Source organism: Elephas maximus, chromosome 6 (assembly GCF_024166365.1).
Source record: "Elephas maximus indicus isolate mEleMax1 chromosome 6, mEleMax1 primary haplotype, whole genome shotgun sequence".
NCBI lineage: Eukaryota > Metazoa > Chordata > Mammalia > Proboscidea > Elephantidae > Elephas > Elephas maximus.
Window position 1 is genome coordinate 139,560,357 of NC_064824.1, and position 25,618 is coordinate 139,585,974.

General features: G+C 46.0%; 1 protein-coding gene across 1 annotated transcript in view; it reads right to left on the reverse strand.

Annotated features, from left to right (window-relative positions):
- COL6A3 (collagen type VI alpha 3 chain) overlaps positions 1-25,618 on the reverse strand; it is a 90,692-nt gene that overhangs the window by 40,733 nt on the left and 24,341 nt on the right. Inside the window, exons 5-16 of the mRNA XM_049888523.1 lie at positions 20,056-20,640; positions 17,330-17,929; positions 15,322-15,894; positions 13,271-13,873; positions 12,101-12,706; positions 9,731-10,345; positions 7,645-8,244; positions 6,277-6,614; positions 5,168-5,246; positions 3,823-3,968; positions 1,181-1,273; positions 118-171 (exon numbers count right to left, since the gene is read on the reverse strand). Coding sequence (XP_049744480.1) covers positions 118-171; positions 1,181-1,273; positions 3,823-3,968; positions 5,168-5,246; positions 6,277-6,614; positions 7,645-8,244; positions 9,731-10,345; positions 12,101-12,706; positions 13,271-13,873; positions 15,322-15,894; positions 17,330-17,929; positions 20,056-20,640 — 4,892 coding nt within the window. The remainder of the gene's footprint in view (positions 1-117; positions 172-1,180; positions 1,274-3,822; positions 3,969-5,167; positions 5,247-6,276; positions 6,615-7,644; positions 8,245-9,730; positions 10,346-12,100; positions 12,707-13,270; positions 13,874-15,321; positions 15,895-17,329; positions 17,930-20,055; positions 20,641-25,618) is intronic.

The following is a 25,618-nucleotide window of genomic DNA, read 5'->3' on the forward strand; positions in this document are numbered from 1 at the left end:
TTCCTCCGAAAGGGAGAGTCACTGGAAACTGAGCTGATCAAGAGCCCCACAACTCAGTCCCAGCTTGAGCGGAATGAGGAGGGAATAAAAGTGAAGCAGTCCACAGCGCTCACTTACCGGTCCACCCTCGTCTCCAGGGTAACCCCGGTAGCCATCTTCTCCAGAAATGCCCTAAAACAGAGTAAAGTGGGCCCTTAGTTAACCCCGTGGTATTTTTTGTTCCTTGGAAGCAAAAATGGCAAGACTTCATCTCCCGTACTTTGAACATGTCATCAGGAGAGATCAGCCCCTGGAGAAGGACATCATGCTTGGTAAAGCAGAGGGTTAGCAAAAAAGAGGAAGACCCTCAACAAGATGGATTGACACACTGGCTGCCACAATGCGCTCAAGCATAACGATGATGGTGAGGTTGGCGCAGGACTGGGCAGTGCTTTGTTCTCTTGCGCACAGGGTCGCTATGAGTCGGAACCAACTAGCAGCACCTAACAACATGCTCCTCATTCATTTGGTACAGCAGAGCTTAAAGTTAGCATGTCTTTGTTTCCTGGAACTTCGTAGATTTTTCTACTCATGATGTCTCTGTAGTTATTCTGTTGGGATCTTTAGGGGTCTTGCTCTGCCAAGAAAACCCGTTTCCTACTAAATTATAGGCAAATATGAAGAATCCCACTGACAATCTGCAGAGATGTCACTAGTCAACGATGCCTGCTGGTTTTGACATAACTCTGGAACAAAGAACCAGCATGTTAAAGAGAAGACGGTCACGTCGTCCTCGGAAGGGGAAAATGTGACGATCATTGGACCTTCCTAAGCCAGCTTTCGAGTCCCTGGAGCGTGCAAATGGTTAATGCGCTCAGCTGCTAACTGAAAGGTTAGAAATTTGAGTCTACCCAGAGATGCCTCGGAAGAAGGGCCTGGTTATCTACTTCCAAAAATCAACCATTGAAAACCCTAAGGAGCAGAGTTCTGCTCTGGCACACATGGGTCCGCCATGAATTGGTAAACCGTCTTTATTGGTGGATCTGCACCTCAGATTTCTTATCCTACAAAACAGGAATACCCTTTCTTCTCCCTTATCCATCTCCATGCCGTGATATTAGAGAAACAACCATGGCCAGAGTAATGCCGGGTTTGTGAAAGCTGGTCTCAGGCTTAAGAAAAGGGGGAGAAACAACCTTACCTTCGGCCCGATGCTGCCAAGGAGCCCCCGGTCTCCCCTTTGTCCAGAGCACTTGCAGGGGACCCCACAGCAAGCTTTCTCGGCAATGTTGTCCTAGCAAAATGAAAAAAAAAAAAAAAGTTCATGGCTTAGGAAATGCATAGGAAAAAAGCACACAAATCCTGAGCAAGTCAAAATGTGATGCAAGTGGGTCTTCACAGTGAGAGGAAGTCACTTCCGACAGCATGAACCCAGGGCTGGCTTAGCCCGAGGGTCCGCCTCTTGGGGACAGGTCAGGGGGTATCACTAGTAGGAGAGTGAAGAGCAACCCAAGTGCAATAAAGCATATTCACACTGTTCGGCAGGCCTTATGCCTGGATGTTTCCAACACAGATACGCACATTTCAAATGTTAAATATAATGTTCATGTCTTTAAACAGCGAACAGCAAAACCTGACAAATTGCAAATGGCCAGGTCGGAAGGCAGCTCGAAAATGCAGATACATAGCATGTCCTTCCTCAGAACCGTGATCACAGTCACAGAATAGGACGCTAGCCTCCAGGACAGCCATGGGTGGGGGGCAGGCACATGGGGTCCTTGCCTCCTAGTCACAAACATATTCAGCTCTGGACCACTAGGGCCTCTAACACCCCTCAGACACTGTGACAGACCCTTCCCATCCCAGCTCCCAATCCTACACGGAAAGCGCACACCCAGAATATATCCCCATCTCCTAAACTAGTGGTAAACTAGTCCACCACCTGTCTGTCAGTTTGTTGTAATGTGGTAGCTTGCATGTTGCTGTGATGCTGGAAACAATGCCACTGGTATTTCAAATATCAGCAGGGTCACCCATGGCGGACAGGTTTCAGTGGCGCTTCGAGACTAAGAAAAACCAGGAAGAAAGGCCTGACAATCTATTTTTGAAAATGAGCCAGTGAAAACCCTATGTACCACAACAGAATATTGGCTGATACAGTGCTGGGAGATGAGCTCCCTAGACTGAAAGACACTCGACAATGGACTCAAACACACCAGTGGTCATGAGGATGGCAGAGGACGGGGCAACATTTTGTTCTTCTGTGCATGGGGTCGCCATGAGTTGGAGCCAATTCAATGGCAACTAACAACAAGCCAGTGGTGGTCACATGCTTTCGCTCACAATGACCTTCCTAGAGCTTTCACCTTCTCCCGTGTCCCAGATTATTCATCTAATCACCTCCATCCACCCAACTAAAAATCCTGATTCCAGTCCTTGTAAGAAGGGCGGGAAGGAAGGAAAGGCAGAGCCAGCCTATCTCACTCCTGTAGCAGAGTCCACTGCTACCACCATCAAAGCCTCCGAGTCCAAGACTCAGCCGCACGTTTCCCCACCAGCATCCCCACACCCAAAGCCCTGGGCTCTGCCAAGCCCCGGCCCACCGAGGAGTTGGCGCCTCCTTCTCACTCAGGACCGGAGCCCTGGTGGCAGTTTGAATATACCCGCTGCTCCTTGGAAACCCTATGGGGCAGCTCTACTCTGTCCTGTAGGGCCTCTATGAGGCAGAACGGACTCGAAGGCAATGGGTTTGGTTTAATCAGTGAGGATCAGGAAGCCAAAGGGAATGAGAGGAAGAGAAGGCAAAGCAAGTACTTCTCCATCCGAAGGTGGCTGTACTTCTCAATATTTTTTTTTCAGCATGGAAGTGTACAGATGCTGAACACGCTGCTTCCTGCTTGGGAGTGGTCAATTATAATGTTTTGCATTCCCAGAAATCTTATGAGTGAAAATACAGTAAAAGGAGCAGCTACTACAGGGTGCACAAAAAACCCTAGAGACCCATTTTCCCTCCCTCAATCTGATACCTCTACTTCCAGGATTCCCTCGTGTTATGGCAATAAGACAGGTCCTAAGTGAATTAGGAGTCCCTGGACGGTGCAAACAGTTATCATGCTCAGCTGCTAACTGAAAGGTTGGAGGTTCGAGTCTACATCAGAGGCTCCTCAGAAGAGAGGCCTGGAGATCTACTGCCGAAAAATCAGCCACTGAAAATCCAACGGAACCCAGGCCTGCTCTGACAGAGTGGGATCGCCATGGGTTAGGGTTGACTCAGTGGCAACTGGTTTAAGGGAACAAAATACACCAAGTTACCCGCCTGCGGTCCCCCCGCGTTCACCCAGTGATCACTGTTCCCCGCCTGCGATCCCTCCCGCGTTCACCCAGTGATCACTGTTCCCCGCCTGCGGTCCCCCCCGCGTTCACCCAGTGATCACTGTTCCCCGCCTGCGATCCCTCCCGCGTTCACCCAGTGATCACTGTTCCCCGCCTGCGGTCCCCCCCGCGTTCACCCAGTGATCACTGTTCCCCGCCTGCGATCCCCCCCCGCGTTCACCCAGTGATCACTGTTCCCCGCCTGCGATCCCCCCGCGTTCACCCAGTGATAACTGTCAGGGAACTGAGAGACCCTCCAGTTCTAACTCCTCATTTTACAGTTGAGGAAACCCAGGGCCAAGGTCAAGTAGTGGTTCTTGCGAGTTCATAGTTCTTTGATATTGTGGAACAAATGAGGTATAAAATACCAGGGTATGTCTAGTGACCGCACTATAAATGACTTGGCTGTCTTGAAATGCTGAAATCCGCAGCGTTTAAACCGACTTGTGTGTAAAGACATGGAAGACTTACAAGTTGCTCTGCTAGTTCGTGATCCAAATCCAGCAGGTTCAACCTCAGGGGCCTGTTGTACATGAACCCTCGGCCGAACTCCAGCTGCATCAGCCTCTCCAGGTTGGCCACCCGCTCAAGGCCCACGAAGATCAGAGCGTGGACACCTGCAGAGAAAGGTGGGTTTGATCAGGCTCACCCAGGCACTTGAGAGACGAAACACCTTTATATACCTGACTTTCCTTTTCTTTCTAGTCTTTTTTTCTTTTTTAAGAAAGGCTAACTATAAAATTTGGTCTTTAACATAAACATTTTTAGTGGAACTAACGGTCTCTTTAAAGAGCTGAACTACAGAAGCTTTGGACTCCTCTGGGCGATTGTTTCAGACACACCGATAGCTACATATTCTGCCGTAAATGCAGCAGTCGTGAAGTAGAATTGTGTGTATGTTCTCCAGCTCTGGTCTTACGTAACACAGACGTGCCCTGGGAGGGACTGAAATGCCAGACCTCCAAAATAATAGTCTCATCTCCAATGCTTGAGTTAAGCAAGCTAATGAATAGAATGATCTTATAAGTGAGGTGCCCTGGTGGTGCAGTGGCTAGGAGCTCAGCTGCTAAACAAAAGGTCGGCAGCTGGAACCCACCAGCAGCTCCTTGGGAACCCTGTGGGGCAGTTCTACTCTGTCCTGTAGGGTTGCTATGAGTCAGAATCTACTCGATGGCCAACATTTGTTTTTGGTTTTGGTTTTTGGTAATAAGTGAAGTTTCCATATATCCCTCTTACACCTTTGGTGTCGGCAACACTTTTTTTTGTGTGATAGTCAGAGCTGCCATATCCCAAAGCAAACAAGCAGTCAGATGTTACATCCGATATGAGACAGCTTTGCTTATCTGGTCACCTTGATTTTGCTAAGTATGCTTACATTATTTATTTTATATTATTTAAGTACATTTTTATTTAAATGGTATAGTATTTTTGAGCTGGGATAACTGCAAACAGAAAATGCAGCAATATCCTGTGTTTGCAGACAAATTCCCGGTTTATACGATGGAACTAAATGAATGAGTTCTTCACATCTCTCTGCAAGGAGCATCACACCTTCCAGACTCTGAGTGAGTCTGAGAGCCTGTGAGGCTTGTGCCAGGGTTTGTGAGGAAGCTGTGTATGTCCCTAAATAGCCCTTGTTTGCCCCATCCATTGCCCCCTGTGGGCGATGGAGGACCAAGGTGCCAAGGGAAGAGCCCTCCCAGAGAAGCTGCTGTTCCCTCCAGGACCTGTTAACCGACTCGCCGCTCCCCAGCAGAACAGTGCAACCCTGCCTCCCCCAGGTTACTCCTCATGTTTAGAACACCACCAAACCTACCTTCTTGTCGGAGTTCCTCAGACGCTCTTTGTAAAGCACCCAGGTCCCCATCCACCCCGTCAGTAAAATGAATGACCACCTAGAAAGAAATATGTAGAGGGGGTTAGAAGTTGGCAAAATGGACACGAAAAGAGAGTGGAGCAGGGGAGCGGGTTGTCTCATTAGGGCGAGAGTAATTGGGAGTATGTAGCAAGGTGTATATAAGTTTTTGTGTGACAGACCGACTTGATTTGTAAACTTTCACTTAAAGCACAATAAAAACTATATATATAAAAAAGAAATATGTGTCACACTCCAGCTCAAGGGGAGAAGAAGCACCAAAGACTACTATAAAGGAACTGAGAGACCATCTAGTCCTAGCTGAGGAAACTGAGAGCCCAGGTCAAGTGATGATTCCCCCACGTTCATAGTTCTTTAATATTGTGGGATAAATGAGGTATAAGATACATGGGTATACTTTAGTGCCTGCACCAATGATAACAATAAAAAGAGTTTATCTCATTCTATTATTTGTGTTATGGAGCTTCTGGGAATCATATATGTATATGGTGGCACGGTGGTTAAAGCACTCAGCTGCCAACCAAAAGGTCGGTGGTTCAAACCCACCAGCCACTCCACAGGAGAAAGATGTAGCAGTCTGCTTCTGTAAAGATTACAGCCTTGGAAACTCTATGGGGCAGATCTACTCTGTCCTATAGGGTCACTGAGTCAGAATCCACTGTATGGCAGTGCGTTTTGTTTTGGTTTTGTTATATATAGAAAGAGAGAGAGAGAATTATAAGTAGAGAACGTATCTTATTTAATGGATAAGACTATAAATAAACATGAATGAATCACAAATTCAACTCAATCAAGCTTAATTACTGATTTCTAGAATTTTATTCTAGTTTAAGTTAAACTAGCAAAATGAGGAAGATATTACATTTTAGGCTGTGATGACCAGTTAATTAGTAAAGGACTTCTGTGTATACATATTACCTACCCAGTCAAGCATGAAGAGTGTGCATATGATTGGTTGGGGGACTTCCAGACACCAGGTATTCCCGCTTACCAGTAAAATCCCAGAAAGTGGATAGGAAGCATCTGAACAAGGGGGAGCCCCTGCTCACCTTCACATTGTTCGATGAGGACGCCCTGAACGTGTTCTGATAGACCTTCAGCGTGTCAGCAGTGAGGACATAGGGGTGCTGGGTGCGCATGTTTTGGAACTTCTCGAACAGCTCCGGCTGGTACTCGTCAAAGGGAAAGCCCTCCACCGGCCCCGAGGGCGTGTTGGCCACTATGGACACTCGCACCGTGGGCGCCTGGTTACCAGTACAGCTGATCCTTTGCATCTGGCTGATTCTATTCAAGATGTCGTCCACCTTGGACTCAAGTCCCTTCTGGGCCACGAATACGTTCTGATCACTTGAACCATCAAATCCCAGAATCACGTCTATATTACAGGCTGAAAAGGAGAAATGCAAGCAATGAGCTCCAAGTCGGGGCTGCAGAGACAACAGGTATTACTTCTACCCATGACCGGCACAACCCAGGACACAAACCCAGGACATGGTGTTCATGGATAGAATGGAATCTTGTACATGTGAGCTTTGAGGAGCAATTCTATTTGCCTCTCTCATGGGGAAAAATGATGCCAACTATGAGGACACAAAATTGTTGGCCATTTTAATACAGATTTGCTTTTTGGTGATGTTACTTAATGTTGGTGTGACAATCTTCAGTAGGTTTTTAGATGCAGACCAAGTTTCTGATTGAAATTAAACAAACTTGAGAACTCAAATACTCTGGTCTGCAGCAACTGATCCAATAAACCTATAAAGAGAAGTAAGGATCAGTAAGTCTGAATCATTTCTGGGATCAAAGAATAGGATAAAAAGAGTAAATCTTATAAGGACAAGAAAAGAAAGATTTGTACTCTTATTATGGAAGAATGTACTACAATAGCCCCTGGGTGAGCACCAGGACCCAACCAACTTATACATGAATGTAAGTAAATGTCTGAAGTAACCAAGTGCTCAAGGTATTCAAGGTATCCAATAACTAAATATCTTGCAAATACGAACACACCACTGAGGCTGGACGAACACCCAAAACTATCATCTTTAAATCTTAAACCTCAAACTGAAATTTTCCCCGAAAGTCTGCTTTGAACCAAACAACAATTTAGCTTAATTAGTCAAGTCTGACTACCTTGAGCATTGAGCTCTTTCAAAGGTTTATCTCTGTGGGCTCAATTGACAAGAGCAACTCGAAAGGTTAGATGAGAAGTTTAGGGGGCAGAGTTTATGTGAACAGTGGTAAATTGCAAAAGCGAGAATGATTACACAACTTAAAGAACGTCAACAATGTCACTGAATTGTACATGTAGAATTTCTTGAAATGACGTATTCTTTGCTGTGTATATTTTCACCAAAATATACATATATATATTTTTTAAAGGACAGGATTGAAAACAGGCACATAATGGGAGTTACCTTTGGAGACATCAGATACACCAGGACATAAGGTTTCATGCATTGCGTCATGCAATGTTTCCAGAACTTGCTCGCTCAGCTCCGACAGCTCCTGCACGTTCGCCACTCGGAACGCTGTGGCACTGTTGGACGCTATCTTCCCAACCTCCTCTGAGTCGATATTCCTCACACCCACCGCAAAAACCTTGACACCTCTCTGGGTGAGCACCTGGCTCGCCTCCTGAGCGTCCTCCACTGACTTGCCTCCTGTGATCACAAACGCAATCTGCGGGACTCTCTGGTCCAGGCGGCTCCCCGCCTCAGGCACGAAGTGGTTCAGCCGCAGGTGCTCAATGCCCACTTTGGTGTTGGCATGTCGTCCCCCTTTGTAGACCACTTTGTTGATGGCGTCAATAATCTGCTCCTTGGTGGAAAAGTCCTTCAGGAAGAACTCATCCGTGGGGTCAGAATTGTACTGGACTAACCCCACCTGGATGGAGTCACCCCCTTCATAAACCGTGTCCACAATTTCAGACACAAAACGGAGCACTTCCTGGAAACTGTCCCTCTGGAAATTGATGGAACCATCCAACAGGAACACGATGTCTGCTTTCTTTTTCTCTAAACATGATTAAAAGGGGAGTGGGAACAAATGTGGTTTCCATTTAAAAAAAAAAATGAATATACAAAAGGTAAATTAAACTAATGAAAACAAGGCATTCCGATAAGTTATTGACATTAAAACCTTCTCTCTATCCCATGCTTTTCTAGTTCTTGAATTCACAGCCCTTATCAAAAAGTTCTATAAAGGTGTAAGGGTTAATTGCAGACTCATTGGTTTTCAGTACTGGACAGAAGCTTTGAAGTCAGCCACCCCATGCCCTGATGTACATGTCCTTAAGGTCAGCATATGCCCGAAAAATAATGTTAAAGCCAAGGAGGTAAATGATCATCTAAACAAAAAGGGAAGGAAACATGAGATCTCAGTGAAACTGAGCCCCAGTAATTCCTGGCAGTGCAACAGTATCCCAGGAATTCGATAGGGAACTGGATTCAATGGTCCATGATCTTGAGTGTTTCAGGGAATGTCACTACACCCTTTCCTTCTGGTCAAACATAAGTGATGGTCTCCAGCCAGGATGAGGGGAGATGTGATAGAGGCAGTACACGAAAGGGCTGGAGAAGCAGGTGGGAAAATGAGAAGGGGACCCCATGAGTCTTTGAAGGAATAAGTGCTAGTGTGTTGAAAGCCTCATGGCAGCCTTCTGGAAATCAGTGGTGTTTGGGACTGATTTCCTAATTATAATCATGAAATTGAGGCTGGAGCAGAGAGGAGGGGAGATCAGGAGATGGTATAAGAAGGGCCATAATTAAGAGATAGAGAAGCAATGACAGGGTTAAACAGGAATACAAAGTACAGCTCCTCCCTGGGAAACCAAACATAATCGTTTGCTTTGGATGTTGCGTGGCCATCATCTAGAGGAAGGCCAAGAAGACACGGGGTTAAAGAAGAGATGTGGGCTGGAGGAGGACTTCCATTTGCTCTTGGCAGCCCCAAAAGTTAAAACCAGTGAAGTGGGGTAGAAGCTTTAGGTGGACAGTTCCCCCAGGGTGTTGCTTCCTAACGGTCAGACCTGTCCAGGAAGGAGTGGTGCCTGGCCATGCTGGATGTCCCACCGCTGGGCATAGGCTGATCTCACGGTCATGCCCAACAGGGCGTGAGGTGGCTGACATCAAAGATTCTGCCCAATTCTGAAAGCCAATGAGTCTGTGATTAACCCTTAATATATCTTTATAGAGCTTTTTGATAAAGGGATGAAAGAATCAATGACCACACACTTCGTGGGTTATCTTTTCTTCTACAATTTCTCTGGGTTATATTTCTGGTATTTAATTTCTATCTGCAGAAACAACCCTGAGAGAAGAAAAATATTAAAAAGAATGCTAGTTATTTTCATTTCAAATCTAAATTTAAATATTAATTACATTAATCTTTGATATACATTTTAAGTTAATTAAATTCGTGTTTAATTTAAAAAACAATCTTTTCAATTATCCTTAAAAAATGGATATCACAGTCTGCAGTCACAGGCCACACAGCTCATACCTGGCCGTGGGGGTGAAGGTGTATCCACTCCCTGAGGTGCAGGCGTGGCTCCGGAGGGTCCGAATGAGTTTATAACCCTGTCTTCTATGTTGGGAAGCTCTCTAAACTCTCGCACGGTGAAGACCAGCCTGGGGTTGTTGGTGATGGTCTGCAGCTCAGCTCTGTCGATGTTGCGGTCTCCGACTCCCAAGCTCACAATCCCAGAGGAGCTTATCACCTGTGAAAACCTGGAAACATCATCCTGGGATTTTCCGCCAAGAAACAAGACTAGGTGTTGGGGCACACCGTCTTCTATCCTGCTTCCAGCCGACTTCACAAAGAGATTTCTTGCCACAAATTCCAGGGCTTGGCCAGTGTTCAGCGGAGAGCCTCCTTTGAACCTCAGGCGACGTATGGCATCAAGCACAGTGGCCTGGGATTTATAGGTCTTCAGGTAGAACTCGGGAAAGACCTCGTTGCTGAACTGCACCAGACCGATTCTCACCTTGCTGGGGCCAATGTTGAGTCTTCGAACAATCCTGATAACAAAGTCTCGAATGTGTGCAATGCCGTCAGTCTTAACACCGTCAGAACTATCAATTAGGAAGACGATGTCTGCAGCGTCGCTCTCAATAGCTGAGGATAGAAGAGAGAAGACAGGAAACTGCAGTACATGACTAGCCCTCATCTGCTTTTGTCTCTGCATTTTGCATTACATTCTGAACTTTGTTTCATATTCTCACCATAGCATCAATAAACATGAAAATTATATCTTGATATGCATGTATTGTTTATCTCTTGGGCTTTTTAAAATTCATCATTAAAAAATTGGACCTTCTTCACCAAAACAATTTCCACTTCTTGAAATAGTTTACGTTCTCCAAAGCTTTCCGAGTTTATTTTAATTTTGACTTTGTGGTCTGGGTTACCACTAATTTTTTGAAAAAATAAGCAACATTTAGAAACGAATTCTGTATTACAGTAGTATACATAATCATGAGCTGTTACTACCGGAAGGATCAAGACCTCTTGGACCAACATCTTTGTTCTACAAAAGACAGGGGTAGATGAGGCCAAAAGAGCCTGAGTGGCTTGTCCAAGATACCACTTTGCTAGTGACACCCAAATGTCCAGCCTCTGGCCCAACATGCCATGACATCTCTCCAGCCTTCACCACCACCCTGTCCCAACCCATCAGGGGCAGGGTGCTCACAGTACAATACTATATGCACCAAGTCACAGTAGAGCTTCCCAGGGGTTTGTTTCATAGTATTTCTTTTTGCTCACTTATCTCCAGTATTTACACAAATATTTTATTTTCATTATTATTTCCCCTATTTTCTTTATGTGAATCCATTTTTAACTATAAAATCAACCCTGAACTCCTGAGAAAGATGAGCCCTTGTTTTCCTACTAGCTAGAATCCAAGGTTCTTCTCAGATGCCATTTTATTGGGCTACTCATAGGTTGCCACTCAACAAATTCCAGCTTATCTTTTGTCTCCTAAATCACTGGGCTTTTTGTAACAGCAATGCAGCACAGCAAAAGCTCAGCAGGTCATGTCACTGAGAAAGAGAAAAGCAGCCTCAGACATTTGGAAGCCGGCCTGGCTCACCCAGCCAGACATTGGGTTCTCCTGTTCAACTGAAACACTTTCACATCAACATCAGACTAGACCACTCTGGGACCATGATGGACTGAGACAAAAATGAGACCACTTTGTAACCTTATCTGAACACAGATACAAGGAACATTGTCCAAACCACAAAAAATAACTAAACACCATCCTGTACAGTCTAATATGGATGACTGCTGCTTCTTTACCAATTAGAGCTTTAACCTTGCTCTAGACTTTCCCCCTTCTAGATAAGATTTATTAAAATAACAAATCTTAGAATTATCTCCACTTTTTGACAGTATCCAATCCAAGGCAAAGTCCTATTTCTTTAAACCGTCCGCAAAATCATCTACCGCAAGCCCCAATCCTATCTTCAGTCCTTTATAACAGTCTCTTACTGAGAAACCCTATGGTTAACCACGGTGCGCATTCTCCCAATCTGTTCAACCGTGGGTATGTCCTAACGGTTTTTCACTGGAGAGCATTGACCACGTAAAAGGGAAGGAGCACTACCAGGTGTCCCTTTATTTTAACTTAACATGATGGAAATCTTGGTGGCGTAGTGGTGAAAAGTTAGGCTGCTAACCAAAAAGGACTGCAGTTCGAATCCACCAGGTGCTCCTTGGAAACCCTATGGGGCAGTTCTACTCTGTCCTGTAGAGTTGCTATGAGTCGGAATTGACTTAACAGCAATGAGTTTATCACGACTTCCATGGCCCTTGAGACTGTTATTTCTTATATCAAAAGCATTCAGAGAAAAAAGCAAATCTTACCTGGAGGAGGATAACGCGTGCTGGCGAGGATACGTTGAATTTGCTCAGAAGTTAGGGTCGTGATGGGAGTAAGCAGTTTCTGCTCCAAGCTGGGCAGCTCCCTGAAGGTGCTCACAGAGAACACATATTCAGGGCTAAGAGAGATCTTAACCAGCTCCTCCTGGTCTACATTCCTTGCAATGGTAAAAGGTGCCACCCCAAACTGCTTGATCTCTGCTGCCGAGTCATCCACCTGGTCATCAGACTTCCTGGATAAGATGAGGACCAGGAATTGAGGGACACCCTCTTCGATGCGGCTTCCCAGTGGCCTCTTGAAGATGTTCTTTGACACATACTCCAGGGCCCCCCCAACGTTGACTTGTCTGCCACCCTTGGGCCTCAGCCGCCTCACAGCATTCTGCACCTCATCCTTGCTGGAGTGGGCATTCAGCAGAAACTCCACTTTGGGGTCCTCACTGAACTGGATAACTGCAACCCGGGTGGTGTCAAAGCCCACATCCAGGTAGTCGACCAGCCTTTCGATGAGAGTGCGGATGTACTGAAACTCAGGTCCAGCACTTTGAGATCCATCAATGAGGAAGACCACATCCTTCTTGTTGCCAACACCTGTAAGTCAAACGTTATCACAGGCTTCACCTTCACTGACACAAAATTCTTAGCATTACTGGACCACCTCCCAGTTTGTCACACAGAGTTGCCACCTGACAGGCAAGGGGTCCTAGTAACAAGTATTATATGTAAAATGCCAGTCAATAGAGTGAAAACAGAATGAGGCCTGGACATCTCAAAGAATGCCAGTGGTCAGACTCCATGCCTGAACACAGAGGCTGATGGCTGGATCTACAAGGGGGAGGTTGGAACCCATGTCCCTTCCAACATCTATCCGTAACGCTTTATGCGGAGCTAGGGAGTTGGAATTATAAGCTAAGTACATGCCCCTCTCTGAGACTTTGATTTGGCCAAATGCATAAATCCTAGCCTCCCTCTGAGCTTCTGCCATTTCCGGCCACCAAGGCCAAATAAGGCATGTGGTTCCTCATTTTTCACGTAACTCTATTTTTCATCCATACAGCAGAAGAAACAAAATTGAGAACTTTTTGTGCCCCATCATCCAAACAAGTAGACCCAGATGATTACAAAGACCAAGGAACCAAAGAACCCCCTCTCTACCTGGACTTGGTGGGAGGACTGGTCGCAATCTGTCCAGCTCTTTGCGGTTGAGCTGGATCACTCTCTCAGAGACAAGCTGGTTGATGGTCCCCAGATCCTGGAAGGTGGGGATGGCCACGGCAAAGTCTGGGATGAAGGAGATGGTCTGCATCTCCGAGATGTCAGCGTTCCCGATGCCAATGCCGATGGGTACTGCCCCTCCCCTCTTGAGGACCACTGAAGGGCCCTGCACGTCATCTCCAGACCTGTCAGCCGTGAGAACAATCAGAAGCTGGGGGACGCCTTCTGCAATCCTGCTGCCCACAGAGCTGGTGAGGATATTCCTCAGGACAAACTCCAGGGCTGCCCCGGTGTTGGGAGTCGGCCCCCCCAGAAGGGTCAGCCTGCGTATAGCGTTGACAACGCCCTGCTGGTCCGTGTACGAATTCAGGTAGAACTCGGGCCTGGTCCGGTCACTGTACTGCACCACCGCCACGCGTACCCGATCTTGGCCCACATCCAGGCTCTCCACCAGTCTCTGGACAAACTCTTTCAACAGGGGGAAACCACTCCTGACGCCCTCGGAGCCGTCAATCAGAAAGACCACGTCCTTTTCACCTGAAACTGAGATGAAGACTTTGCTGACTCACACAGGTCAGAAAAGTGACAGTTTCATACCAAGTGTGGCCACCTAAACGGCCCCAAAGAGGGAAGGATGGAAGCAGAGTTCAGAGGGGAGGGAAGATGCTACACCACTGGATTTGAGGATGGAGGAAGGGGCCACAAGCCAAGGAATGTGAGTGACCTTGAGAAGCTGGAAAAGGCAAGGAAACGGCTTCTCCCCCAGAGCCTTCAGAAAGAACACAAGCCTGCTGACACCTCGATTTTAGCCTGGGGAGGCAGGTTTTGGATTTCCGTCCTCCAGAACTGTAAGATAATAAATTTGTGTTGTTGTAAGGCACCCAGTTTGCGGTCTTGTTACAGCAGCAGTAGGAAACTAACGCATCAATACACAGCCCTTTTCTTTCAGAACTTTCCAGTGCTTAAATAGCGCTGTCCTACTAACCTTCAGCAGTGCGCTCAAGAAAATTCTTTTCTTTCTTAGTTGGGGAGAGATACTAGATGGCAGAGCCAACAGAGACACTGCCATTTCATCGATGGGACATTGAGGTTCCAAGTGATCTGCTGCAAGTCACAAGTGAATCGGTGGGGAAAAATGTAAACCAGATCTCCGGGGTAAAATCCAAAACCAACAGTGAACGTGTCCAGCAGTCAATGTAGACTCTGTAGATGCCCAGTTTTTAACCAAAAGGATCATATGCAAAGTTAAACATTCTTTTTACTGCAGTTTTGTCCCCAAACGAGAAGTGGCTAAACACAAAGCCATGGTAACGTGCACTCGCAGTTGGAGACCTTAACCCAGTGTCTGTGACGGGAGTTTCCTTGCTCCTCTAGTGCTTCCTGATGTTGAGGAGCGGAGCACAGGGGTTAAACACGGCGAACGGGAACCCTCGCTGGGAACTCAGACTCCCTTAAAGGCGCTGGGGCTCAGGGAGACCGTCGTAGCTATAATGGCACCACTGTATGTGTGCGCTTTTATTAGGCGCGTAGGAAAAGCTGTGTTGTGAAAAGGAGGATTTTTAATCACTGATATGTCTACATCTTTTTAATGTGTCTTATTGTAAAATATTCCGATGTCCTTTAAAATAACCATCCCGATTATCCTGTTTTAGCTAGGGATCAGAAAGAGTGTCAAAAACCAATATAGATTTAAAAAAAAAAAAAAAGAAAGAAAACCCTTGACAGCAAGTCGATTCTGACTCATGGCGGCCCAATGTGTTACAGAGTAGAACTGCTCCAAAGGGTTTCTTGGCTGTGATCTTTACAGAAGCAGATGGTCAGAGAATCAAAGCGGGGGGAAGAAAGCAACTCATATTCTATTGTTACTGCAGAAACCACATATTAAATCGGCCTTCCCTGTCAACCCACGGAGGGCTGCTTCTGTCTGAGGACTTGGAGCCAGCAACCTACCCCAGCTCATGCATTGCAGAACTGGGCTGCAGAAGCCATACCTGGTGTTGGTGCCCCGCCATGCACTGTCTTTATGAGGTTCACGATCTGGGGCTGGAGCTCGCCAATCTTGGGAAGCGATTCAGCAGCCAGAATGAATGCAGGAGACGGCACTAGCTGCTCTAACTCTGCAGGGTCTGCGTTCTTGGCTTGGAGGATGAAAGGCACCACGGAGCTCTGTCTCAGGTTATTGGCGGGCCCATCAAAGCGGTCGGATGACCTCCCAGCCACCAACAGCACTAGGAACTGAGGCACTGCGTCCTCGACCCGGCTCCCAGCTGACTTCACAAAGATGTGTTGCTGCGCATAGTCTAGGGCGTAGCCCAGGTTGAGGGCTTTGCCTGTCTTGATCTTCATCCTCTTCACTAGGTTCAGGATCTCGGGCTTACTCTGGTGCTCATTGAAACGGGACTCCACCCTGACATCATCGCTGTACTGAGCCACCGCAATCCGGGTCCCGTCAGGCTTCACGTTCAGCTCATCGATGACCTTATGGAGGAAGTCTCGGACAGCTGGGAACTGGCCCACAAGATTGGCTGAGCCATCAAAGAGGAACAGGATGTCTCGCTTGCTCTCTACAACAAAAGTGGATGAGGACATGATGAAAGAAGAGAGATTAGCAGGCACCAAACCAACTTCAGCCCAGCACCACTGGCACTTGATAATGAGTGTTTGCGAAATGCATCTGAAGACCACTGTACCAGCAAGAAGAGAGAGAACCACCCCAGCTGTCACTCAAAGGTCTTATTTCAACGCAGTGCATGTTTGCAAAGCAATAGGATGGCTAGCTCAGTCTATCCAATCGGGCGCTATGCTTCATCAACAAAGCGAGCCAAGGAAAGCAACCCACAGAGCTCTGTTCTTGCGTTGGGTGGCAATCACACTAGGAGAAGAGTCAGATTGTTACAAACAAAACTATTGAAAATGTGATGCTCATGGTACTGGTGCTAAAAAATTTGACCTCCATGTCTCGTGATAAAGACTGACGTAGGTTAAGCACCCAAGCATAACTGAATGGCCACGTTTCTGCTCTAATTGGATCATGGTTTTATTAAATGTGAATTTATGGATTAGAACCTAAAATAGTGCCTGCCATTGCTCTGCAGGCTAGGTCCTCTCTCAGTGTGTGTCACTTTTCTGTAGCAAGACGACAGAAAGCATGAGCAGCGACCCACAGGAGGCTACCCAGTGCACTGTGATTGTTATTTTCAGTTCATGCAGTTCTCAGAACTACTGTGATTGGGCTTCAATTGGCTCAGTTTTGCTACCCATCTGTGTGACATCAGGGCTGGTAGACCTAATGCTTCATGTCTCTCTGCTCTATAATTTTGAAAAAAATCTAAGCTTCTTTTGGAAACCTTTTTACTATTGCATAAAGATACAGCCTTTGTTGAGCTTATAACAAATAACTTGCTAGATACAGTGGATCTCGAACATAAAAATATCATATAAAGAAAATAAGTTCAATGTTTAAATGGCTTCAATGCATACTCATGTATGAAAGAGATGAGTCTTTCTCATTTCCATCATATCCATCTGGATTTGAACTCCAGAATCTTGACAGGGTTTGGAGCAAAAAATAAAACAAAAAAAACAAAAGTTTCTGTGTAAAGAGTGGGACAACATGGCGGCAGAGCATAAGCCGAATCGGCTACTCTTGCTTTCATCAACGAATACCCTAAAGCGTGTTCTAGAGAAAACCAAACCCATTGCTGTCGAGTCGATTTTGACTCATAGCAACCCTATAGGACAGAGTAGAACTGCCCCATAGGGTTTCCAAGGCTGTATCCTTTACAGGAACAGATTGCCACATATTTCTCCTGAAGAGCAGCTGGTGGATTTGAACCGCCAACCTTTGGGTCTAAAGACAGAGAATCTCAACTTGCTGGTACAGTGTCTCACCACCCATTCAAAGGATTTACGACACTCTTAGGTTCAGATTGGTCAACTGTCCTCCAGGGAGGTGGCTGAGGAGGGAGAGGGAGCCCGCGCGCAGTAAGGTGGGTTTACCTGGCTGGGCGAGTGGAACTTCTTCCACACCTCCACTAACATATGTGGTTAGGGGCTGAATCAGCTGCTGAGGCAGAGCTGGCAGGGAGCTGAAATCATCCATGAGATACACCAGGCTCGGGTTAAAAGCAATCTGCTCAAGCTCGGCCTTATTCGCCTGGCTAGTGCCCACGCAAAAGGTCAGCACGCCTGCGCGCGCTAGCGCATTGGCAGCTTGCAAATAGGAGTCCTCAGACTGCCCGGCTGTAAGCAGAAGCAGGAGCTGCGGCACGTGTTCATGGATCCTGCTGCCGCCAGCTTCGGTGAAGTGGTTGGCATGCACAAAGCTCAGGGCCGAGCCCGTGTTCAGGCCTGAGCCCCCCTTGAACTGCAGCTGCCTCAGATGGGCCAGCACATCTGACTTTGTCTGGTATGTGTCTAGAGAGAACTCCGTTACAGGGGTGTCACTAAATTGCACTAAACCAATTCGAATATTGTCATGTCCGACATCAAGGCCGTTAACTAGGTTCATTACAAAGTCACGAACATAAGGGAAGTTGGCTTTTCCAACGTTGAGTGATCCATCCAAAAGAAAGATGAGATCCCTTTTGTTTACACGAACTGCAGTGGAGCACAGAAAACAGAGTGAGACATACATGACCCGGAAGGTCTTCCCATGTGTGCACACAACACATGCACACATGCCAACATTGAGCACACAGAGACAACCAGGGTGGCAAAGCATGTCCATCTCGTAAAATATGGCAGGCAGCTGCATATTTTCTTCCAGTGTTGGCTCGTGTCGGTGAGGCATGTGGCTAGCCAGGGTGGCTCTCACAGAGATGCAGTGCCAAAGTTCGCATTTTTGCAACCAACCAAAATGATCGGAATCCTTGAAACTGAACATTCCTCCCCTGGAAATGGAATCCACAAGTGTGCTGTGCCTTCCCACCTCACTCATACATGTGGCCATGGTCACGGCCACCTGTGCAGTGCACAGCTGGATCCTACAAACTGAGAAGAACTCTCTACCTACAGCTTAAAAACTATTTGCCCAAAACCAAAAAACAGCTGCCATCAGGTCGATTCTGACTCGTGGCGACCCCATGTGTGTCAGAGTAGAACTCTGCTCCACACGGTTTTCAATGGCTGATTTTTTGGAATTAGATTCCCAGGCCTTTCTTCTGATGTGCCTCTGGGTGGGCTCGAACCCCCAACCTTTTGGGTAGCAGCTGAGCACATTAACCCTTTACACCAATCAGGGACTCCCAGTTTACCCAAGTCACCAGGAGATCCCTTAAGGCTTAAAAATAAATAAATGAAAGCAGTGTCTTCTGACTTTGAAGTATTCCCAGCACCTTCCAATTTGTCATTCTCCACTGGTATTCTTGTCCTTTTGGGAGTCCTAGCATTACTAGGTAATAACAAAGAGGGCCCTATGGGAATTTTCCCAGCACCTTCCAATTTGTCATTCTCCACTGGTATTCTTGTCCTTTTGGGAGTCCTAGCATTACTAGGTAATAACAAAGAGGGCCCTATGGGAATTTTCCCAAGGGGTGATTAAAATACAGAGACTATTTGATTTGCCTGACTGAGGTCACACATATGGAGAATAAAAAGTATAAGCCCCAAATTAGTGTGTTTCCCCCAACACATCTAACACGAGCCCTTAAATTTTTCATTTCCGATTTCTTTCCTGATGCCTCACTAAAATTTAGATCTCACAACTAATTTTACCTTATGTTCTATCAAGTGGAAACCCTGGTGGCGTAGTGGTTAAGTGCTATGGCTGCTAACCATGAGGCTGGCAATTCGAATCCACCAGGTGCTCCTTGGAAACTCTATGGGGCAGTTCTACTCTGTCCTATAGGTTCGCTATGAGTCAGAATTTGCTTGACAGCAGTGGGTTTTGGTTTGGGTTCTATCAAGTTGAACTTTGGCTACAAAAGTGAGTGTTAGAAGTTTTAAAGAAGGAAAAACAATTAGAGTGAGGATTTAGGAAGACCAGAAAGTCTCAAGAGAACACATGCTTCCATGCAACATAGTTCATGCATCGAACGATCCTACAGAAACTTGTGGGGTGGAAAGGTTTGTTTCTGTGAGATTCATCTTCATTAAGGACGGTGATTTTTACATATTCAATTCACAAGCCCATAGACCTTGACACTGACTTAAAAACAACATTTCATTGATCATCATATCACATGAGGGATTTGAAGAACCACCAGGTAAGTGATCTTCACACCCATTCATTCAACATGCTTTCTTACAGGATGAAATCCCTTAAAGAGAAAAGAGGCAGGTTGAAATCGGAGGGCACTATGTCCTATCCTAGCCAGGTTTGGCCTTTGAAGTAGACTCAGGACAAGGAGAGAGGCTAAATCCTGACAGTGGAGAGAGGAGGGGGGCAGGAGTCACCGTACAAACAGAACAGCACTGGGGACTGACCAGGGATAAGAGCTGAAGTGACCACCTCGGCCACACACCTCAGCAATAGGTGGTCCTAGGTCCTACCATCTAAGTCTCACATCATTCTTACCGTAGGACATTTTAAGTCGTACAGCTTTCAAATCAGGGTAGAAGAGAACCTGAAACACATCTTGTTATTGCTGTGGTTTTCATCATTTAACAGTTGTCTGTGTTAGGTGCTTGTTAGCTAAACACAAATAAAACTCTTTTTTTTTTTTTTCTCAAAGCTTCTGCCTCAAGACCACCCTATTGCTTATCTGATGCTGCCCCCACCATACCTTCAGTGGTTCCAGAGAGGGTCCTGAGGGGCGCCAGCAAGCTGGGCAGCATGCCCTGCAAAGGGGCAACCCGGAACTCTGCGGGGACGAACACCAGGGAGGAGTCGAAAGCAATCTCTTCCAGCTCAGCCTGATCGGCAGCCTTGTTTCCAATGGCGAAGGCCATGATGCCGTTTGTCTTCAGCTCCTGGGCAGGCTGGCTGACCCCATCTAGGGACTTACCGCCTATGATCAACACCAAGAGCTTAGGCACCTTCTCTGCAGCCCGGTAGCCAACCGCACTAGTGAACAGGTTGTTGCGGACAAAGTCCAGTGCCGAGCCCACATACAGGCCCGAGCCATTTAGGGGCTTCATTCTCCGCACGGTGTTCATAACTTCCCTTTTACTGGGGTAGGTATTAAAATAAAACTCAGGCCTTACAGTGTCTGCAAATTGAGCCACTGCCACCTGGATAAGATCCTGTCCAATCTCCAGCCTCTGGATGACCTTGGCAATGAAGTCGCGGATTGCATTGAAGTTGGCCAGTCCCAGTGCAGAGGAGCCATCTACGAGGAAGACTATGTCCCTCTTGTTGACTTCAACGACTGCAGGTAGCAACATGACACAGTGAGAAGGAGGGCCTTACCAGTCACCCTCAACAATGACTCTCTACAGAGATAGCCCCATTTAAGGTATGCTCCCATTTGCTCTGGCCAAGGTGAAGTCACTGATGGACCCAGGCAGCAAATTGTCCTAATGCACATATTTGTTACAGCTGCACCGTTCCCTGCTGAATGACAGGTCAGGGTCCCCTCTCACCCAATCCACTCTTAGTACTTTTTACAAAAGAGTTTCACAAAAACAAAATTTGCTTTAGTGGCCATCAGTTTAGCATGCTGACACTTAAGTCAGTAAGCTCTTTTCCACCATAAATATATAGTTTGGATTTGAGAGGCCAGAAGGAAGCCATCATTTTAATAATTAAAGGAGCAACTGGTGTGTGTTCGGTAAGCCCTTGACTTCATGGTCTTGATTTCACAGGATACACATTGCTAAATGCTAATATTGGAAGAGCACACACATCTCCACCCCCTCTAGTTCTGTTTTCCAGGTGGAAAAAAAAAATGACCTGGCATCATAAACTTATTAAAAGGAAATGAACATCAAAACCAGCAAGTGGCACAGAAGTACTTTCATTCAAGTATGCTGTTGTAAAGGTCCTAAATAATGTTTTAAGACTACGATAACTTAAAGACAAGTCACAAAGCAGAAAGGTGACAACAAGATCACTTCCTCGAAGTGGCTTATGAACAGCTTTCCAGCCAGGGAAAGGCTGTATCAGCGTATAGAAGACCCGCCTGAGTTGTGGGACAAAGGATGGATAGGACCAGAGCACCTATCCAGAAACCTAAGAGAGCTTTCAAGACTTATATGAGCACAGGTGGTTAAACCTGAGGGGGAAATTGTGCCATCAATTTACTAATTTATGAAGTCATCACCATACTGACTTGAGGAGCCCTCTGTCACTCTATTCTGTTAGGTATATTATATGGCAATTCAATTTTGTAACACTTCAATTCACTTGAGATGTGATGATGTTAATATTATTGGTCCGAACTCTCTTCTTTAAGAAAAAACGTATGAATGCATACAGAGATAAAAAGCATCCACTGAGGGCACTTGGGGACCACTGCTTTGGCATCAAGTTGTGATCTAGACAGTGGATGCCAGATTCTCAGACTTCAGGTAGACACACAGATACGTGGAATTCTCACCACAATGCCTGATCTAAGACAGCAAGTGCCCCACGCCTGTACTGTCTCCTCCTCCCTCCAGTGCTCTCCAAATAGAGATAAAAGATAAGTAAGCATAGATACATAGAGATAGGAATAGATGTAGGTATATAGATATGGACACAGAGATAGAGATAGATACTGTTATGGATTGAATTTTGTCCCCCCAAAATATGTATTGAAATCCTGACCCACACACCTGTGGATGTAATCCTGTTTAGATCTAAGATTTTCTTTGTTATGTTAATTAGATCATACCCAAGTATGGTGGGTTCTAAATCTAATCATTTCTGCAAAACGGACACAGAGACACACACAGGGAGAATAGGAAGGCAGATGATGGCAGACGACAGAGATGGATACATCAACAAGCCCTGGAATGCCAGGGCCTGGCACAGCTACTAGAAGCTAAAATAGACGAGGAAGGACCTCCCCATAGAGCCACGCCCTGAATTCAGATTTGTTGCCTCCTGAACTGTGAGAAAACAAATTTCTGTTCCTTGAAGTCATCCAATTGTGGTATTTCTGTTGTAGCAGCACTAGGTAACTGATACAGTCATAGATGTAGACATAAAGCCTTAGACACCATCATATAGACATAGGCTTAGACATGTAGACATAGACATATAGGCATAGACATAGACTTAAATATAAACATAAGGACACAGACATAGAGACATAGACATGTAGACATAGATATATCGACACCTCTTCAACATTTGTTGACTATAAATTAATTACTAAGATTAAAGATGGTGTTTGTAAAATGCTAATAAGCTAGGGAAAAATTAAATGAGGGCTATGTTGTACCTGGGTTTATTTATTTATTTATTTATTTGATATGGTACCTATTAATAGCAAAGAATTTAAATCTTCTCCTAGAATGGAAATATTTTCATCTACTTTAACTCCTTTGCTATAATTTCAAGAACCCAGAGCCAAGAGATGTTGTACGACCTGCCCAGCGTCAAATGGCCCGTCAGCCCAAGACCTGGGACCAGAAGCCAGGTCACCCGGACCACAACCATGGAATTTCCTCAGTGTTTACAAAATGATTGTAAGTGGTTTGTTTCCAAAAGTACGCAAGCCCAGGGAAACCAAAATAGGTTGTAAAGTCTCACCAGATTGTTTCCATATTTACCAGGGCCACAGGAATGGTGCCATGATGGAAATGATCTCAGGCAAGTCAAAGCCCCCCATTTCCATTGTTCTCCCCTGTCCATTTCCATTTCTCATTGTATCCAAAGTTCTAACCTCTCTGTCAGCTCACCTGAAGGATTGTGGTCAGTGCTAGGATCCCATCAAGCAAGGGGAAAAAGCCAGACACCTAAATGAGATTAAAGGCAACCACTCTGGGTTGGCCTTACTGATTTAAATAAATGTAATTAAAAAATATCCTCTAGAGAGTAAACATCATTTACGCTTTTCTTACCACATCACCTGGACACGGGGCAGCTCCAACATCCAGAATTAAGTGTGTGCTTTAAATAAGATGTCCCCATCCTGAGCTATCTTCCTACGTTCGTCATTACGATAAAGGCCCCATTTTAAAATCATTGGGAGGGAGTGTGAACCAACTTTGTTTGAATTATGTAACCTTTGTAAGGAAATGCAGTGATATTGCCTTCACATCCATGCAATCGCTACAACTCAGGGTTAGCAAAGCTCTATCAGGCAGAGGTCAACTCCAAATACGTGAGTGGATAAAGCTGGTTTTTGTTTTCCTTTGTTTTTATTAAGACTTTCAAATGCTTCTCTCTTAACTTCGTACAATGGCACGACTTCCAAAAAAAGTTTATCTTTAAATTATTGACCACCCTTCTTCAAAGGAAAGCCTACCCATAACCTCAACTAGTAAAATGGGGAAAAACAGCAGTATTTTACTAGCAAATTTACTTTGTAGACACAGGTATGCGGCATTTAATTAAAAAGATAACAAGAACCCTAACACTGTATCGATCCACATGAGAAAATCGGCATCACCGGTTGCAGACGACAACCAGGGTCTTATATCAGCCTCAGCATTGCTTCATCAAATACTTATGGAGCACCTACTATGTGCCATTATCTGTTTTGGTACCGGACGGATGGTGAAGAAGAAGACTGACAAGGTTTTACCCTCAAGAATTCATCTTGTTAGGGTCTTCCAGGGTGTAAGCTATAGCGGGAAGTGAGCTGGATGCTTCTGGAAAGGACTGAGGGGACAGTGCATCACTAATTCACTGAGTGGCATCCCATTGGCCTGACCTGTCTCAGAGAATACTTGATCAGGGAGGGGAGACTGTGCCTACTCCCCTGGCTGCCTAGAGAGAGTTTTCCACCACAGCCCGGAGACCCTCTGCTATTTCTGAGAAGCAGAAAGTTCATGTTCACAGGTTTTCCTACCAGCAGGCAGAAAACCTGGAGTCTAGACCTATCGCTGCCTCTGCATGACTGTGCAAGTTTGATAACGTCCCGCAACACCAGGAGCTCCGATCTCTCCTCATCTGTAAGCTGGGAACGATGGGGACATCCTGCCTGCCCCTCACGGCGGTCCTTTGGACCGATTGCCGGGTTTCCACTTCTATTGTATTAATGTTGAAAAATAACTCCAGTTAGAGAGACGTCTAGAAATATCAAGAGAATTTTTAAAATGTAATTTCACATCAGTTCTGATATACCCCACCCAGCAACATGTTTAATACTATCCGTGGCAAAATCTCTGACCGTGCGAGAAACCTCCGGGTAACGTCCCGCGGTGTGACTGGATCTGCTCCGTTTGTAACTGCCACAGCATCAAGCCTGCCTCTGCTCCGATTTAAGTTTTGAAAGTACCCCCCCTACCTCGCCTGTTTGTTAAATGCATGTTTGTTCCGTGGCTTGGTTAGTTTTGTCTTTTTTAAATCACTCCTATGTTTTGTTTTGCCAAAGGCCTGACTTTTGAGTATATGTCATCATCTTGCCACTCAAAGAATCACCCCTAAACTTGATAAGCACAGAGGAAAAAAAAAATGTTTATAAAACCCCACCAAACGAATGTTGCATTTCTTACCGTCAGAAGAAATTCAACTCTCCACGGCCCTGGCACAGAGTGCCTTTGAGGGCTAGTCCTCACTGTGCACCTCTGTTGCTTTTGGGAAGAGGCTCTTTGCCTGAGTGCACGTCCGACACGCTGATTTTAGGGGCCAACACCATTACCGTGGACTAGTTTTCTCAGCATTGTAATAAAAGCGAGTTGCTGTTGCGTCAGCTCCGGGTCCTGGCGACCCAGGTGTGTCAGAGTAGAACTGTGCTCCACGGGGTTCTCACTGGCTGACCTTTCACCAGGCCTTTCTTCCTAGGCACCTCTGGGTGGACTAGAACACCCAACCTTTCAGTTAGCAGTGGAGGACACTAACCATCTGTGCCACCCAATTCCCCACTGCAGTCAAGTCCAATTCTGACTCATGCCGACCCCCTAGGACAGAATAGAACTGCCCCCACTGGGTTTCCAAGGTTGTAAATCTTTTCTGGAAGCTGACTGCCACATCCTTCTCCTGGCGAGCATCTGGTGGGCTCAAACAGTTGAACTTTCAGTTAGCAGCTGAGGGCTTTAACCACTGCACCACCAGAGCTCCTGCCACAACCCAATAAGCTCCCTCTAATTCATTTTTAGGATGACTAGACTATAATTGGAGCCCTGGTGGCTCAGTGGTTAGGAACTCAGCTGCTAACCAAAAGATTGGCAGTTCCAATCCACCAGCCACTCCTTGGAAACACTATGAGGCAGTTCTGCTCTGTCCTATAGGGTCGCTGTGAGTTGGAACTGACT